Source organism: Rutidosis leptorrhynchoides, chromosome 1 (assembly GCF_046630445.1).
Source record: "Rutidosis leptorrhynchoides isolate AG116_Rl617_1_P2 chromosome 1, CSIRO_AGI_Rlap_v1, whole genome shotgun sequence".
Classification (NCBI taxonomy): Eukaryota; Viridiplantae; Streptophyta; class Magnoliopsida; order Asterales; family Asteraceae; genus Rutidosis; species Rutidosis leptorrhynchoides.
In genome coordinates this window covers 73,979,669-73,998,629 of record NC_092333.1, presented here as the reverse complement: position 1 = coordinate 73,998,629, position 18,961 = coordinate 73,979,669, and the positions used below count along the sequence as shown (strand labels likewise).

General features: G+C 31.6%; 2 protein-coding genes across 7 annotated transcripts; both read left to right on the top strand.

Moving 5' to 3' along the window:
* The first annotated feature begins 549 nt into the window (after positions 1-549).
* LOC139861608 (uncharacterized) lies at positions 550-5,088 on the top strand. 6 transcript variants are annotated; one of them, XM_071850082.1, is made up of 11 exons: positions 550-596; positions 1,159-1,263; positions 1,600-1,680; positions 1,981-2,148; positions 2,240-2,347; positions 2,596-2,786; positions 2,942-3,280; positions 3,614-3,795; positions 3,901-4,068; positions 4,469-4,628; positions 4,750-5,088. In XM_071850082.1, exons 7-10 carry the CDS (start codon positions 3,058-3,060, stop codon positions 4,484-4,486), a joined length of 591 nt encoding a protein of 196 aa, XP_071706183.1. In that variant the 5' UTR covers positions 550-596; positions 1,159-1,263; positions 1,600-1,680; positions 1,981-2,148; positions 2,240-2,347; positions 2,596-2,786; positions 2,942-3,057; the 3' UTR covers positions 4,487-4,628; positions 4,750-5,088. The 6 variants fall into 6 exon arrangements, with proteins under 6 accessions (XP_071706183.1, XP_071706170.1, XP_071706178.1 ...); XM_071850069.1 differs by having other exon boundaries at positions 3,901-4,119; XM_071850077.1 differs by lacking the exons at positions 4,469-4,628; positions 4,750-5,088 and having other exon boundaries at positions 3,626-3,795; positions 3,901-4,404.
* A 4,437-nt stretch (positions 5,089-9,525) lies between these two features.
* Positions 9,526-12,128, top strand: LOC139885275 (uncharacterized). The gene is made up of 4 exons (XM_071869231.1): positions 9,526-9,595; positions 9,940-11,129; positions 11,204-11,453; positions 11,539-12,128. Exons 1-4 carry the CDS (start codon positions 9,526-9,528, stop codon positions 12,126-12,128), a joined length of 2,100 nt encoding a protein of 699 aa, XP_071725332.1.
* Positions 12,129-18,961: the final 6,833 nt, after the last annotated feature.

The following is an 18,961-nucleotide window of genomic DNA, read 5'->3' as shown; positions in this document are numbered from 1 at the left end:
TAATTGTTATATATTATTTCTTCGAGCGTTTTCCCACCAAAATAAAAACATTTATCACAAAGTGTCTCTACTAAATGTTCATATTTTCATCTCATTCGTGAACAAAGTTTAACGGTCCTTAATCATCCCCTAAAAAATTATCTAATAAATCAATTTGACATAAACTTCCTGTCTAAAATACCCCTCATTATACAAAATAACAATAACACGGAAGGTTAAGGCAAATTAGGGTTCCTGATCACAGCTCATTCTCATTATCAAGTAGCTCATTCTCATTATACGGATTAAACACTCAAACGCGCGTCAAGTAAATCAAGTCATTCTAGGGTTTGATCCGTTTAACAGATTAGTAACTTACAGATGACTTAAACCCTTGATTTTGGGTTTATGAGTACGCAAACAAAATCAACATTCAGTAATCTCAGATCGCCACATTCAAACAACAACAAAACCCTAATTCTCTCCACATTCAAACAACAACAAAACCCTCCACAAATCGTCTCCTATTATAAAATTAGGTTTCATCCACCGATTCAAATCCATACAACATGACTTAAGATATCACTTCAGCAACAGATTTCGGTATCACATTCCAGGTTGAATTAAATTATTTTTTGGACTGATTTTGTTTTTCTATTCAAGTAGCAATCCATCGATTTATCAATGTTAGTGATTCAAAGCCCGACCCTAACCCTAGGGAGTTGTTTATTTAAATACTCGATTTATCTTTTATAAAATTTATCAGAGTTGATATTAATTAGTGTTTTGTAATTGATTTTATGCATCTACAAATTTTGAATATATAAACTTGATGACGCGTAGAACACCATGACATCTATGTTTTGAAAATCGAACATGAAGGAGGCCATATTAGAGATAATAGCTTTACTTGAATTGACCCATTTATAAGTAGATGACTTAAAATCGTTACAGCAAAATTACTCATGTCAGTGAGATAGTTGTTGAAAATTGTTTCCCTAATCTCCTTATTTTGGTTCTATTATATTTCTTTGTTGACATCTCATGTTATTTTTTAGACTAGACATGCGAATGCTGATTTGTGAACTAAAGTAAAGCAATAGTGTAGTTATTATCATAATAAAAAAGATAATACTAGAAATTCAACATTGGCTTATTGTGGTTTTCAATAATATGCAGGTTCAAACATTTGGTTTCCCACCATTAGAAGATAGAGATAAGTCAACCTCATTATTTACAGGGCTTGATTATTTTGGTAGTGGTACATTTACAAAAGATGAATCTGTATCCTTTCTTAGGCATTTAATTCTTATAATACAGTTCAAGTTCTTTAATTCAATAGTGATGTCACTTTATTGTTTATTTCAAGAACTTCAAGAGAGTCGAGTCGAGCTCAAGCTTGATAGTGCTCGGGTTTTGCTTAATTACTATAGGTTCAGTTCGAGCTTGGTCAGATATTATCTTCAAAAGTAGTTTTAGTTTTAAAAGTAATTTTTTTTAAGAATAACTTGAAAACTTGACCATAACTTGAGATCCTTTTGAATAGTAATGAATGGAATAATTAAATAACATTATTCGCAAATCCCAAGTTGTGTTGGAAGATTCCTTGATTGTTTTCAGAAACAACTTGCAGAGATGGAATCAATGGCAGTTAATGAAATGTTTGTTGTACTATCTGACATCTGGTTGGATGATGAGAAGGTATCGAGTTCGTATTAGTATTAGGGGTGGCAAAATGTACGGGTTGGGTAACAGGTTCAAACGAGCTTGCTGACCAACTAAAAAGCTTTAGTTTTTTTTGAATTTTCGTGAGTACGAAATGTTTTAGTTACGCTCAGAAACTTATATTATTACATTAACACTCAAAATTTTTTTAATTAATGCATCTTGGATGGCACTTTACTTTTTTGGTAGTAACATACTAACATGAGCTCTATTTATAGAGTTGATACTATTGAACCATTGAATGAAAAGGGTTTAGTAGTCTGATTTTCATCGCAGGTGTGTTCGCCTGTTAGATTCAATGTTTTGTATTCAAGTTATCAGAGCAAGGTGCTATCACCAAGAGAATGACAACCATCAAATAAATGGTGGGAATGGATGTTTTGCGTAGTGACAAAACTGGCACTCACCTTGAACAAACTTACAGTTGACAAAACACTGATTGAGGTCAGGTTACATGATCATATTTAAATGTAACCTTTTCAATTTATTTTTTATAGAAATTAATGATTTTTTTCTTCTTCATGTTTTCATAAAGGATACTGACAAGGATCAAGTGATTCTTTTGAGAGCAAGGTCTTCAAGAGTGGAGAATCAAGATGCAATAGATGTTTGTATTGTAGGAATGTTTCCTGATCCTAATGAGGCATTTTACTTATTATCATTATTATTATTATTAATATATTATATATTATATATTATTATTATTATTATTATTATAAATATAAATTATAAATTATAATTATTATATTATAATTATTATTGTTATTGTTATTGTTATTATTATTATTTGTATATATTATATTATTAGTTATTATATTAAATTGTTAATTGTTAATTATTATTATAATGATAATATATATTCTGATACTTAAATTTTGTTTGTTGATGCAGGCACGAGAAGGGGTAAGGTGCATTTTGTACCATTCAATCCACTAGACCAACGAATGACAATGACATACCTTGATCAAAGTGAAAATTGCCAGAGCGAGCAAAGGTTGCACCTTTTAAGTGAAACAACGACTCATAACGATAAATTTTCTGATCACCAGCTGCTCATGAAGCAGGGTTCTTTAACTCTGAAGGTATTTCAGTTACAGTTGTTTTTTTTGTTATTTTCCCCTGTTTTCTTCTATGATCTCCGTAATCATGGATGCTGCGAGCAAGGGCATATTTGGGTAGATAAGGATCTAGACGCACCTGTTATTATGAAGTCTCTGATGATTAATAGCCATTTTAGAATAAAGGCGCGTACAACCAAATGTTTAGCATGACTTTGTTCGGTGCTCGGGTGGATGATTCAATCAATACTGGTGGTTCTCCTTATGTCTTCAAGATATCAGCTCAAATTTATCAATGGATTGGGTCGCTATGTCGGGGGTGAAATGCCTAGGTTTCTCCAAATGTACGTCAACGATACAGAGCACGAGGTTTGAATATAGAATGTCTCATTTTGGAGGATGTGATTATGATCATTTATCGATTCAGAAGGTTACGACATTGATGGATGTGCTTAACAAATATAAACATTTTGTTGCCTTTCTAAAGAAAAGGAGACCTTTTGGCCAAGTCAGATCAGGCAATGGTCAATTACTGTTTGATAATACTACTGTTGTTAATTTTATCTCACACAATTTTAGTAACAAATTTACTGTTCATCCATTCAGTAAAAAACAATAGATGCTTCAGCTAATGAATCTACACTTTATTCATCTTATTAGCTTATAAATGTATTGCTCCATACATGTTATCTGCAAATTAGATTGAACTCCTTATCTGAATATACTTGCATTCTAGGCTGTCTATTTTTGTAAGCGCTATTATTATTATTGGATAACTGTGCTGCTTTATATTTGCTATGCACTCACGTATTATATGCTTATGGTCCTAAAACAATGATAATGTGGTTTAGCCCGTCCTGCAGCGCCCTGCATGCAAGAAAAGAGCTACTCTAAGAAATTTCCGAAGTCCTATAATCCACAAACTCTTTTTGACAAAGATGGATACGTACATTATCGACGTCGAAAAACAGGAATTAACACGCAATGCCTCGGTATCGACCTCGACAATAGGCTACGTCGTACCTTACAACCGGTAACTATGCTTAACCTTTCACTCTCATATCAATGTAGAATATTGTGGTTGCTCGATGTTAATAAAGTACCTTTGCAAAAAGATGCTGACTGTGTAGCTGCACAGGTTACAAAATATACTGCTGCTCCCACAAAGTCATCCTCCTCATCAGCACCCGGTGTTAACGAAATTCAGAATTTTATGGACGCACGATTTGTATGCCCTCATGAGGCGGCCTGGCGTATTTTCAACTTTCCTATCCATTTTCGAGAACAAGCAGTTCAGATCCTAGCAGTACATCTCCCTGATGTGCAGCTAATCAGCTATCATGCTCGATAACCTTTTGTATGTCACTACGAGTAACTCTATTTAATAGCCTTCTACCTTTTATATGCCACTACCAACAACTATATGTAATAGCCTTCGCATACAAGCATTCATCGGTATACAAAAAACTACCGCATCTTTGCGCGGCCGACCAACCGCTTGTTAGGATAATTCGGTGATGATTAGGGTTTCAGGTTATTATTATAGCACGGTATATAATATGAATTATAAGTGCCTTACTTTTAGTTCCACATTTGCAATTTCTTTGTTCAAACGCGTAATCAATAAATAGATTCTTATTAAGATGATGTTGCTTTGTACTATCGTGATAATTTTTTATGTATTGTAACTCGGTTCAAACGAGAAGGTTTCGCTCGTGAATTAAAGATGAAGAAGGTGAAGGATGCAATATTTATGGGTCTTTGGAGGTTAACGTGGTGGCTGGAAATTTTCATTTCATTAAAAGCTTTCATCAGCCTTGTATTCATATTCCCGATTTGATGACTTTTCAAAAGTAAAGTTATAATGTAGGCTACAATTCCCACCCTTTACACACCATCAATTATTAATTGAAGTATTGCGGTTTTGTCATGTTTTCCATCGTACCTTTGATTTACTTCTTCTAATTATTTGATAATGCATTGATAGGTCACAAGATAAATCAATTAGCTTTCGGAGACTGTTATCCTGGGATTGCTAATCCTCTTGATGGGTAATTCTTTAGTTTTTTTCACATATATGTAATTTTGTCACTTTACTATGTCCCGTGCCATAGATGATAAAATGAGGTGGGTCAAACGTCAAATGCTTTGGGTAACAACCAACTTGTCACTTAAAAGCCAAAATGTATCATTTTTGGTACGGGTTCGGTTGATCCAATGAAAAATCAATCTCATGCAAAGAATCAATATTGGTTTCTTTATCTAGGTGTTATTGTTCGTCCAACTATTTATGTAAATATTACTTATGTAAATATTAATCCTCAACTTAGCTAATATAATTATGTTTTAATTCTCTTCACTTAATTGTCTTGTATTCTTAAATTAGATTAAATAATATAACTATGCATAATGGTTATTTTCCGTAGAATTTCTATTTTTGTTTATCGACTTCCATTTTATGCTTTGTTTCCGTTTAAATTATCTTACTACTAAAATTAACTCTGTTTATAACATATACATTTATTTCAACTTATAATCGTATTTCTATTACTCATGTGTTCATATATACTATAACTTTTGAATCCTTAATATATTCAATACAACATTAATTCAATTACTTGCATAATAAAATCCTTACTACTAATTTTTAAGGAATTACACTTGGGTTGTTTGATACTACATAAAACTTGGAGTAGATAAAAAATAAATACTAAAAAATACAGAGTAATCTACAAGGGCAGTACTTATCAATTTAGGTCTCGCTAAATCACTAATACTGCATGAAACTTAGAAACAAGCATTCAATAACAGTAATAGCTCAGTAAAATATAATAGAGATAAATGTAAGAAGATGAGTAAAAATTATAATCTATGAAAAGTAAAAGATATCTTACGTGATGATGAGACGGATGATTTTAGAACCATAAAAAAATAGAAACTTGTTTATATGATATCCATAGAGAAGCATTTGGGGAGAAAGATGAAAATATGTGGGTTTTTTTTAGAGTGGGCTCCCTACTATTTTTCCCTTAGGAATTACACCCATACTAAATCTCACCCTTCTCCCAAAACCAATTAACTGCTACTACTAGATCCTCCCTAATAATCGATATTTTGTAGGATTTAAAATCCTTCTCTACCATCAACTAAGAATGGATTTTTATGGGTTAAATTTAAGTGGCGATTCTTTCTCACCAACAAATTTCATCTCCTTGCAATCAAATGTATACCGGGACTTACTAAAGCACCGTATACTATGACAGTTGCAATACATTTCAAAACGTACAACTTTTTACAATGCGTAAGGGAAACATCTAAAATCTTGTTTATACAAAAGTTATCATTACAACCCAAAAGTTATAGATTACATTTATCCTAAAAAAAAAATATGCAATTTTTCCTTAAAATTACACAATAATGATCAAATACAAACCAAAGCCAACAATAAAAAAAAACATCTGGAATAGTCGACCATACTTTTCATTAGTTTACATCATGGTCTAATGACGTAATCAATGAGTTTTCCCAGTTCAACACCTTTTAATCTAACTTTTTACCCACATTAACACATTCAACCTGGTGTTGTGTTTCATATGACCGAATACATTTTTCTCAATCAGAATTGTTCAACCCAGAACATTTTCTTATACCATACATTCCATCATCCATTGTGATGACAAAAAAAAAAAAAAAAAAAAAAAAAAAATAATGAACAATTATATTTTTCATGTAGCATATACATCATATTACAAAAATTATTAATATGTATTTACTTCTTTCAATAGAATGAATAAACAATCATTGCAGACATGCGTATTTGACTACAATAAACAGATTAAAACCAATCATATTGGACGACAATGAGAATGATTGAATACCACCAAGAATGTTGTTTATAAGAAAGCCTTGAGACGTATTTGACTGAGATGTAAATGTTCTATGTTTAAATATCCTTTGAATATTTTTAGTACAACTCTAACTATATATACTTATAGTATAAACTAAATTCATTTTACGACTAATATAATATTAATGGATAAAAAGGATTCACGATGAGAGTTAATGGTTTAAGGTTAAAGAATTGCTATTTAGGGTTTACAGTTTATGGTTTGCATTTTAGGATTTAGGGTTTAAGGTTAAGATTTTAGAATTTATGCTTTATGGTTTAGGGTCTGGGATTTAGTGTATAGGGTTTACGGATTAGTGTTTAGGGTTTAGGGTTAAGAGTTTAGGCTTTAGAGTTTAGGGTTTAGTTTTTGGAATTTATGGTATAGAGTTTAGGGTTTAGGGTTTTATGGTTTAGGGTTTAGGGTTTTATGGTTTAGGGTTTAGGTAGGGATGACAATGGATGTTACATCCATGGACAACCATCTGATCCGATCCATTTATAGTGGATATGGATGATGTAAATGGCCGATTGACGGATATGGATATGGATATGGATATGGATATGGATTACAATTTATTATCCACGGATATATTCATTATCACTCGAAATACATCTATACATACATATATACGTACTAAAATATATGCATATACATCTACATATCGATATACATATACATATAACCTACAAATTCTTAAATTATTAATGCAAATAAAGGTTGTGATAGTCACAATTATTAAATTGTTACTAATAATATTTAAAGTTTCATATTTAAATTAGTTTAAACATATATTTACTTATATTATAACGTATTTTGCTCAATTAAATTCACAATCAACGACAAATTACAATTAAAACATGTGTAACAAATTAAAAACATAAAGATTAAATACTTACATTTGTTATAATCTATATTAAATTGATAAATTCGTCATTACATTAACATTTCATTTGATATCCAACGGATATCCATTAACCCGCTTAATCCATCGGATATGGATATGGAGGGATGAACTGAAATTAAACGGATATGGATATGGATGAGGAAAAATTAAATGGATATGGATGTGGATATGGCATAATCCGATTCATATCTGATCCATTGTCATCCTATGTATAAGGTTTGGTGTATAGGGTTAAGGTTTTGATGTTTAGGGTTTAGATGTTAGAATTTATGCTTTAGGGTTTATGGTTTAGGGTTAAGGGTTCGTGGTTTAGAGTTTAGGGTTGATTTACGGTTTAGTGTTTAGATATAGGGTTTAGGGTTTAGAGTTTAGTGTATAAGGTTTAGGTTTTAGTGTTTAGGGTTTATGGTTTAGACTTTAAGGTTTAGATTTTAGAATTTATGGTTTAGGGTTTTGGGTTTAGTTTTTACAATTTATGGTTTAGAGTATAGATATAGGGTTTAGGGTTTAGGGTTTAGTGTATAGGATTTAGGGTTTAGTGTTTATGGTTTAGAGTATAGGTATTGGGTTTAGGGTTTAGAGTTTAGTGTATAGGGTTTAGGATTTAATGTTTAGGGTTTACGGTTTAGACTTTAAGGTTTAAGTTTTCGATTTTAGAACATATGGTTTAGAGTCTAGGGTGTAGGGATTAGTTTTTACAATTTATGGTTTAGAGTATAGATATAAAGTTTAGGGTTTAGTGTATAAGATTTGGGGTTTAAGGTTTATGGTTTAGTGTATACGGTTTAGGGTTTAGGGTTTAGATTTTAGAATTTAAGTTTTTGGGTTTAGGGTTTAGTGTGTAGGGTAAAGGGTTGGTGGTTTAGGGTTGGTTTAGGGTTTACGGTTTAGATATAGGGTTTAGGGTTTAGTGTTTAGGGTTAGGGTTTAGGGTGTAGATTTTAGAATTTATGGTTTGGGGTATAGGGTTTAGGTTTTAGGGTTTAGGGTTTATTGTTTAAGGTTTAGGGTTAATATGTTTAAGGTTTTGATTTAGGGTTTAGGTTTAGGGTTTAGTGTTTAGGGAGCAAGATATGTTGATTGAATTGCCGGTAGAAAATTTAGATCGGTAGGAGGAGTATTAGTACATAATATGTAGGAGGCCACAGATATATGAACAATATTTACTCTGGTAGAAGTTCTGAAAGGACAAAAACATTAATAATATGTTTTAATAACTTATAAAGTATGAGATTACAAAAATTGAAATAATTTATTCTAACTACATTTACATTAGTCAAATATAATAGAGAAGCAGTTATGAAACACTGCAAAAAAAAAAAAAGGTTCCAATTGTTAGAATGACAATAGTAATTGTTAATTTTAAACTGTTATAATTAACGTACAATTATATTTTTTTTTATTGTAGACGTACTTCACTAAGATGGAAGAAATGTTATACAACTGAACAGGAAATACAACTAAAAAACGAACTACTACAAAAGCTACTTTTTTAATACATGTTCACCAAAAAATAGAAAATATACGAATTTATGACTTTCAATTCTCAATTCATGTACAATTACATTGCTAAAGTATTATATCACATTTACAGATTGTCAGGAACTAAGACCTCAATCGTGGTATATCTTAATTTAATATAAGAGTAAATTACACCGTTCGTCCCTGTGGTCTAATGTAAATTGCGGCGGTCGTCCTTATTTCTCAAAAATTACATCATTAGTCACTGTGGTTTTAATGTTCAATGGCGCTAGTCCTTCTGTCAAGTTTCTGGCTAACAGCTCCGTTCCTTTTACACACGTGAATCTCACATGATGTTTAATATGGTAATTTAACCCTACTGATATGTATTTGGTCGATTCATATTACTTAAACCCGTACGAGCACCTATTAGGGTTTTCCCCATAATTTTATATCGCAAAAAAAAGAAAAAAAAAACGTTTCAGTTTCCCAACTGTTCTATTCCACGATGAACATAGCACAAGAAAACGAGGATGAGGTTCAACAATTGGAAGATGAACGTGAAGATGATGATACACGTAAGTTGTAGTTAATACATTTATTAGATGTAATACTCATATCTGAATATTTTGTTACTCAAAACTGATCAGGCATATCTTTTTTACTGATATAGAACGACTGCTTTCTACTCATTAATTATGATAATCTGATATGTTCTCACAATTGATCAGGCTTATCTCAAAATAGATATCTAAATATTTTGTTACTCAAAACTGATCAGGCATATCTCAATGTGATATATTGATAAGGTTAATGTGATATATTGATAAGGTTTTTAATTGTTTATGTTTATGTTTTAAAGTCATAATATTATTTAGTGATAAGGTTTATGTTTTAATGGATTATATGTGTATTTGTATAGATATTGATGGTGAAGGTGACGAGAGTGATGAGGCAGAAGATAGTGATTATTTAGTTGATGAGGAGAACCAAGTACATGATATTCATGTTGATATGACTGATTTCAACTTACATATTGATACGGAGGTTGAGTTTATGGGTACTTCTCAAAATCAACTCGTCCTCACATGTGATAATGAACCAATATTTGAAGATGAAGGTTTGGAAATTATTGATAATTTGAATGATAGTGCTACAGATGAAGATGAGGTTGATGAAAATGTTAAAATTAGAGCAAGGAAAATAAGGGAATTGAAAAAGAATCAACTTCAGGATTTAGGTCTTGATCACGATCCAAAGACACAATTTTTACTTGGGCAAACCTTTGGAACTTCAAGAGAAGTTAAAGATTTAGTCAACAAGATTGCAGTTGAAACTAGAAGGGAAGTGAAGATTGTAAAAAATGACTTGAAGAGAGTAAGAGTTATTTGTGTTGGAAAAAAAACTGTTTTAGGGGCTTCTGATGAGAATGAATTCAAATGTCCTTGGGTGTTACACGTTAGAAAGTTACAAATTGGTGAAACATGGAAGGTTAAAACATATTGTGATAAACATAAATGTGACCAATCTAGAGTGATCAAGCAATGTTCATCTGTGTATTTGGCAAAGGAGATTATGCAACAAATTGAGGGCAATCCTGACATACCAACGCAAGCTTTAAAACAAGAGTTAGAGAAAAAGTATGCAGTCAAGGTGAGTAATCAAAAGGCATATTATGCAAAACAGAAAGCACTTCAACGTATTCGAGGTGATTACAAACAACAATATGGTTTGCTTAGAGATTACTGTGGTGAGATAATTGATAAGAACCCAGGCACAACAATTACCATTGATCTTGAACCTTTGCATAATGCTACATCTGCTTCTAGGGAATTCAAAAGGATTTATATTTGTTTGAGCCCACTTAAAGAAGGTTTTAGAGCATGTATGAGGCAACTGATTGGCTTAGATGGTGCGTTTATGAAAGGTCCATTTCCTGGACAGTTACTCACGACTGTAGGAATTGACCCAAACAATGGCATATACCCGTTAGCCTATGCAATTGTTGAAGCAGAAAGCATTCAATCTTGGACTTGGTTTTTAGAATGCTTAGGAAAAGACTTGGACTTATCAGTTAACTCCAACTTCACCTTCATATCTGATCGACAAAAGGTAATACATATATTTGACTTTGTCTTTGAGTTAATAGTACTTTAGCTTTTACTAACTACTAATAATGTTAACAGGGCATTCTTCCAGCTGTTGCAAGTGTATATCCATGTGCAGAGCATAGGTATTGTGTTAGACACCTTCATCAGAACTTTAAAAAGAATTGGAGGGGTGAAGAGTATAAAAAAGCCCTATGGAAGGCAGCAAGTGCAACAACTGTTCTATGTTTTGAAAGTGCTATGCAAGAGATTAGGCAGTTGAGCACTGCAGCATATATATGGTTGACAAAAATTCCACCTCAAAATTGGACTAGATCACACTTTACAGGTAACATATATTATGATCTTTATATACATATGAATGTGTTTTTGTTAGTCACTAATTTGTTGTTAAATAATTATAATCTTTACAGGTAGAGCTCATTCGGATTTGTTGTTAAATAATTTGTGTGAAGTATTTAACAACGAATTGAGAGATGGAAGAGATAAGCCAATTATCTCTGCTTTAGAGTACGTGCGTGAGTACTTAATGAAGATGATTGTTAATGTTCAAAGAGTGATAGAGAAATCTGAAGGTCCACTAACACCAAAAGCTACCAGGTTATTTAATGTTATAAAAAATGAAGCAACCCAATATAATGTAATTTGGAACGGAGGAAGTCAATACCAAGTTACTGGACCATGGGGTGACCAATGTGTGGTTGATTTAACACAAAGAGTATGTAGTTGTAGAAAGTGGGAATTGACAGGAAAGCCTTGCAAGCATGCTGTGCGTGCCATCATGGATATGGTTGATAATAATTTAAATCCAGGCCCAGAAGAGTCATGGGTTCATCCATGTTATTGGCTTGAGACCTGGAAGAGTGTGTATAGCAACAAAATAAAACCAATCAATGGAAGGAACATGTGGGTAAAGTCTCAGGCATCAATAACTATTAAGGCACCAAAACACCACAATCCAGTTGGAAGACCTAAGAAAAAAAAAAAGAAGAGGAGAAGATGAGCTAGAAGGCATGGTTAAAGGTGGTAAGCTTTCAAGGAAATTTAAATCTGTACAATGTGGCACTTGTGGTAATTTTGGTCATAACAGGAAGACTTGCAAAGGTCAAAGTGATGGTGGTGATGGTAGCAGCTCCTCTAGGGGTGGTGCCAATGGTGCTAGAGGTGGTCGTGGTGTTAGAGGTGGAGGTGGGGCTAGAGGTGGTGCTAGAGGTGGTAGACAAGGTGGTAGTGTTGCTAGAGGTGGTGCTAGAGGTGGTACTAGAGGTGGTGCTATAGGTGGTGCTAATAGTGGTACTAGAGGCGTTGTTAACAGTGGTGGCAGTGGTGGTGCTAACAGTAGTTACAGTGGTGGAAGTGGTGGTAACAGTGGTGGCAGTGGTGGTGTTGTCTTTTGTGACGACCCGAAAATTTCCGACCAAATTTAAACTTTAATCTTTATATTATTCCGACACGATAAGCAAAGTTTGTTAAGTTAAATCTCAAGAATTTTAAACTGTGTTCATACATTCATTATAACCTCGACCAAATTCAGACGATTCACGAACCGTTATATATAAATAGATATGTTATGTATATATATATTATAACTTGAGAATATTAATAAAGTATTAAACGTATAATACTTTACACGAACGTATTTGTTTCAATATGACTTTCCACGAAATTAAAAAAAAAATATATATTAAATGATTGAATTATCAGAAACATTGAATTATGATTACAAGTCTCTGTTGAGAGGTCCACTATGATTTGAGAAAATCTATTCCTCTTAACGATATTCAGAATAATTTGTAAAGCTATTTATAAATAAAAACAAAAAGTGTCATTTACGAAAGTTAGACAAAAGTTAGTGGAGAATTGGTTTTCATAATATTCTATTAATCTATTTTCAAACGTACAAAGACGTTTTCAGTTTAAAAAGAACTTTATTATTAAAACGTATATAACTTTTATAAATATCTAGAATCACTTTTGACAACTCATTACTTAACCAGTATAATAAATATAACGATATTTATATTTTATTTCATTAAATATATATAACGATTTAAATTAATATTATATATATTTATACGCGTATTATACATACATAGTTTTTATACTTTTACTATACTTTAACTATACCTTTACTTTACTTTTACTTTTACTTTACTTTAACTTTAATAATTCACTTTAATAATTCATACTTTAATAATTCACTTTAATAATTCATACTTTAATAATTCACTTTAATAATTCATACTTTAATAATTCACTTTAATAATTCATACTTTAATAATTCACTTTAATAATTCATACTTTAATAATTCACTTTAATAATTCATACTTTAATAATTCACTTTAATAATTTATACTTTAATAATTCACTTTAATAATTCAAAAATCTATTATAAATAGAATTCAATAGGTTTCATTATTTCATAGAAACTTGAAAATATATTTCTCTAAACTCTCTCAATCGATTTATATATATATATATATATATATATATATATATATATATATATATATATATATATATATATATATATATATATATATATATATATATATATTTGCTCTGTATTATTTCAAGATATTATTAGTATACATAAAATATTACGACGGAGTACTGTCCGAGTGATTTCAAAATAGTTTTTTTGAATGAGTCGAAGCTAAGGAAATTATGGGTTATAGCTATGGAGGTGATGGGTATGGTTCATGAGTATGCTCGTGAGGTCAATCTAGTGTTTATCATCTCCGTTGCGTCTACGTACTTTCCTGCAATATTGAATCTCAATATTGATACGTTCGTGAATCCGAGGCCAACCTTGCACTTGTTAAATGACATTATATGTATTTTTACTACGAAATACAGTATTGTGAGTTTCATTTGCTCCCTTTTATATATATTTTTGGGACTGAGAATACATGCGCTGTATTTATAAATGTTTTACGAAATAGGCACAAGTACTAAAACTAATTCTACGTGAGTTTAAACCAGAAATATACCCTTAGCTTGGTAACATTAAACTACTTGTCTATGTACGGTAGGCGCGAATCCTAAAGATAGATCTATTGGGCCTGACAAACCCCATCCTGACTATGGGATGCTTTAGTACTTCGAGGTTATTTTAAACACACCTGATCTGGTGTACTTCAGAGGGTAAAACATGAACGTTAAGGCTTGTTATCGGGTGCCTACAACTTATAGAATACTTTTATACACTTGCGAGTGTACATATATTTATAAACGGAAATCTTGTTGTCTATTAATATATTGAAATGATTGTTATGATAAACCTATGAACTCACCAACCTTTTGGTTGACACTTTAAAGCATGTTTATTCTCAGGTATTAAAGAAATCTTCCGCTGTGCATTAGCTCATTTTAAGGATATTACTTGGAGTCATTCATGACATATTTTGAAAGACGTTGCATTCGAGTTATTGAGTTCATCAAGATTATTATTAAGCCAATTATAGTTGGATGTATTATGAAATGGTGTGCATGCCGTCAACTTTCGTTGTAAAGAAAGTTTGTCTTTTAAAAACGAATGCAATGTTTGTAAAATGTATCATGTAGAGGTCAAATACCTCGCAATGTAATCAACTATTGTGAATCGTTTATAATGTATATGAACGGGTCCTTTCATCTTTAGAGGTGGTGGTATGTTTAGACGTGGTGGTGGTAGCAGCAGGTTTGGCTATAATTTTTGGATGGGTGGTAACAATAATGCAAGTCAAGAAGGTGGAGTTACAATTAGAGATAGCCAACAATCTTCTCATGGTAGCCCATCTCATTCAGTTTTTAGTAATCAAGGTAACAAAGGGAAGAATTGAAATGTCCCGTTCATATTGATTATAAACGTTCCATATTAATTGATTTCGTCGCGAGGTTTTGACCTCTATATGAGACTTTTTTCAAAGACTGCATTCATTTTTAAAACAACCATAACCTTTATTTTATCGATAAAGGTTTAAAAAGCATTACGTAGATTATCAAATAATGATAATCTAAAATATACCGTTTACACACGACCATTACATAATGGTTTACAATAAGAACATATTACATCAAAAATAAGTTTCTTGAATGCAGTTTTTACATAATATCATACAAGCATGGACTCCAAATCTTGTCCTTATTTTAGTATGCAACAGCAGAAGCTCTTAATAATCACCTGAGAATAAACATGCTTAAAACGTCAACAAAAATGTTGGTGAGTTATAGGTTTATCCTATATATTATCAAATCATAATAATAGACCACAAGATTTCATATTTCAATATACATTCTATACATAGAGATAAAATTCATTCATATGGTGAACACCTGGTAACCAACATTAACAAGATGCATATAAGAATATCCCCTATCATTCCGGGAAATCCTTCGGACATGATAAAAACGAATTCGAAGTACTAAAGCATCTGGTACTTTGGATGGGGTTCGTTAGGCCCAATAGATCTATCTTTAGGATTCACGTCAATTAGTAGATCGGTTTACTAATTCTTAGGATACCAAGCAAAAGGGGCATATTCGGCTTCGATCATTCACCCATATAATGTAGTTTCATTTACTTGTGTCTATTTCGTAAAACATTTAAAAAAACTGCATGTATTCTCATCCCAAAATATTAGATTTTAAAAGTGGGACTATAACTCACTTTCACAGATTTTTACTTCGTCGGAAAGTAAGACTTGGCCACTGGTCGATTCACGAACCTATAACAAATATGTACATATATATCAAAGTATGTTCAAAATATATTTACAACACTTTTAATACATTTTGATGTTTTAAGTTTATTAAGTCAGCTGTCCTCGTTAGTAACCTACAACTAGTTGTCCACAGTTATTTGTACAGAAATAAATCGATATATATTATCTTGAATCAATCCAAGAGCTAGTGTATACACGTCTCAGGCTAGATCACAACTCAAAGTATATATATTTTTGGAATCAACCTCAACCCTGTATAACTAACTCCAACATTACTGCATATAGAGTGTCTATGGTTGTTCCAAATAATATATATACATGGGTTGATATGATATGTCAAAACATTTGCATACGTGTCTATGGTATCCCAAGATTACATAATATATTAGAATACATGTATAATACAATATAAGTTAGCTAGGATATGATTTGTATAGAATTGTTAATATTTCCCGTAGCTACAAAAATAAAAAAATATCCAATCTTGTTTTACCCATAACTTCTTCATTTTAAATCCGTTTTGAGTGAATCAAATTGCTATGCTTTCATATTGAACTCTATTTTATGAATCTAAACAGAAAAAGTATAGGTTTATAGTCGGAAATATAAGTTACAAGTCGTTTTTGTAAGAGGTAGTCATTTCAGTCGAAAGAACGACGTCTTGATGACCATTTTGAAAAACATACTTCCACTTTGAGTTTAACCATGATTTTTGGATATAGTTTCATGTTCATAAGAAAAATCATTTTTCCAGAATAACAAATTTTAAATCAAAGTTTATCATAGTTTTTAATTATCAAACCCAAAACAGCCCGCGATGTTACTACGACGGCGTATGTCCGGTTTTACGGCGTTTTTCGTGTTTTCAGGTTTTAAATCATTAAGTTAGCATATCATATAGATATAGAACATGTGTTTAGTTGATTTTAAAAGTCAAGTTAGAAGGATTAACTTTTGTTTGCGAACAAGTTTAGAATTAACTAAACTATGTTCTAGTGATTTCAAGTTTAAACCTTCGAATAAGATAGCTTTATATGCATGAATCGAATGATGTTATGAACATCATTACTACCTCAAGTTTTGTGGATAAACCTACTGGAAAAGAGACAAATGGATCTAGCTTCAAAGGATCTTGGATGGCTTGAAAGTTCTTGAAGTAGAATCATGACACGAAAACAAGTTCAAGTAAGATTTCCACTCGAAATAACATTGTTATAGTTATAGAAATTGAATCAAAGTTTGAATATGAGTATTACCTTGTATTAGAAAGATATCTTACTGTAAATAAGAAAGATTTCTTGAGGTTGGATGATCACTCTACAAGATTGGAAGTAAGCTAGCAAACTTGGAAGTATTCTTGATTTTATGAAACTAGAACTTGTAAAATTTATGAAGAATACTTAGAACTTGAAGATAGAACTTGAGAGAGATCAATTAGATGAAGAAAATTGAAGAATGGAAGTGTTTGTAGGTGTTTTTGGTCATTGGTATATGGATTAGATATAAAGGATGTGTAATTTTGTTTACATGTAAGTAAGTCATGAATGATTACTCATATTTTTGTAATTTTATGAGATATTTCATGCTAGTTGCCAAATGATGGTTCCCACATGTGTTAGGTGACTCACATGGGCTGCTAAGAGCCGATCATTGGAGTGTATATACCAATAGTACATACATCTAAAAGCTGTGTATTGTACGAGTATGAATACGGGTGCATACGAGTAGAATTGTTGATGAAACTGAACGAGGATGTAATTGTAAGCATTTTTGTTAAGTAGAAGTATTTTGATAAGTGTCTTGAAGTCTTTCAAAAGTGTATGAATACATATTAAAACACTACATGTATATACATTTTAACTGAGTCTTTAAGTCATCGTTAGTCGTTACATGTAAATGTTGATTTGAAACCTTTAAGTTAACGATTTTTTAAATGTTGTTAACCCAATGTTTATTATATCTAATGAGATGTTAAATTATTATATTATCATGATATTATGATATATTAATATATCTTAATATGATATATATACATTTAAATGTCGATACAACGATAATCATTACATATATGTCTCGTTTCGAAATCATTAAGTTAGTAGTCTTGTTTTTACATATGTAGTTCATTGTTAATACACTTAATGACATGTTTACTTATCATTTATCATGATTAAACATAGTGTATCAATATCTTAATATGATTCATATGTATTTAGTAAGAAGTTGTTATAACGATAATCGTTATATATATCGTTTCGAGTTTCTTAATTCAATAAACTAAATTTTATGTATATAACTCATTGTTAAAATACCTAATGAGATACTTACTTATCATAATATCATGTTAACTATATATATATAATCATATATATGTCATCATATAGTTTTTACAAGTTTTAACGTTCGTGAATCACCGGTCAACTTGGGTGGTCAAATGTCTATATGAAACCTATTTCAATTAATCAAGTCTTAACAAGTTTGATTGATTAACATATTGGAAACACTTAATCATGTAAATAACAATTTCATTTAATATATATATAAACATGGAAAAGTTCGGGTCACTACAGTACCTACCCGTTAAATAAATTTCGTCCCGAAATTTTAAGCAGTTGGAGGTGTTGACGTATCTTCTGGAAATAAATGCGGGTATTTCTTCTTCATCTGATCTTCTCGTTCCCAGGTGAACTCGGGTCCTCTACGAGCATTCCATCGAACCTTAACAATGGGTATCTTGTTTTGCTTAAGTCTTTTAACCTCACGATCCATTATTTCAACGGGTTCTTCGATGAATTGAAGTTTTTCGTTGATTTGGATTTCATCTAACGGAATAGTGAGATCTTCTTTAGCAAAACATTTCTTCAAATTCGAGACGTGGAAAGTGTTATGTACAGCCGCGAGTTGTTGAGGTAACTCAAGTCGGTAAGCTACTGGTCCGACACGATTAATAATCTTGAATGGTCCAATATACCTTGGATTTAATTTCCCTCGTTTACCAAATCGAACAACGCCTTTCCAAGGTGCAAATTTAAGCATGACCATCTCTCCAATTTCAAATTCTATATCTTTTCTTTTAATGTCAGCATAGCTCTTTTGTCGACTTTGGGCGGTTTTCAACCGTTGTTGAATTTG

Coding starts and splice junctions, on each gene's coding strand:
- LOC139861608 (XM_071850069.1), top strand. CDS start 3,058: ATGGATTGGGTCGCTATGTCGGGGGTGAAATGCCTAGGTTTCTCCAAA. Junction 3,281..3,613: donor TTTTGGCCAAGTCAGATCAG/GCAATGGTCAAT, acceptor AATGTGGTTTAG/CCCGTCCTGCAGCGCCCTGC. Junction 3,796..3,900: donor TACGTCGTACCTTACAACCG/GTAACTATGCTT, acceptor GTAGCTGCACAG/GTTACAAAATATACTGCTGC.
- LOC139885275 (XM_071869231.1), top strand. CDS start 9,526: ATGAACATAGCACAAGAAAACGAGGATGAGGTTCAACAATTGGAAGAT. Junction 9,596..9,939: donor ACGTGAAGATGATGATACAC/GTAAGTTGTAGT, acceptor GTATTTGTATAG/ATATTGATGGTGAAGGTGAC. Junction 11,454..11,538: donor GACTAGATCACACTTTACAG/GTAACATATATT, acceptor TAATCTTTACAG/GTAGAGCTCATTCGGATTTG.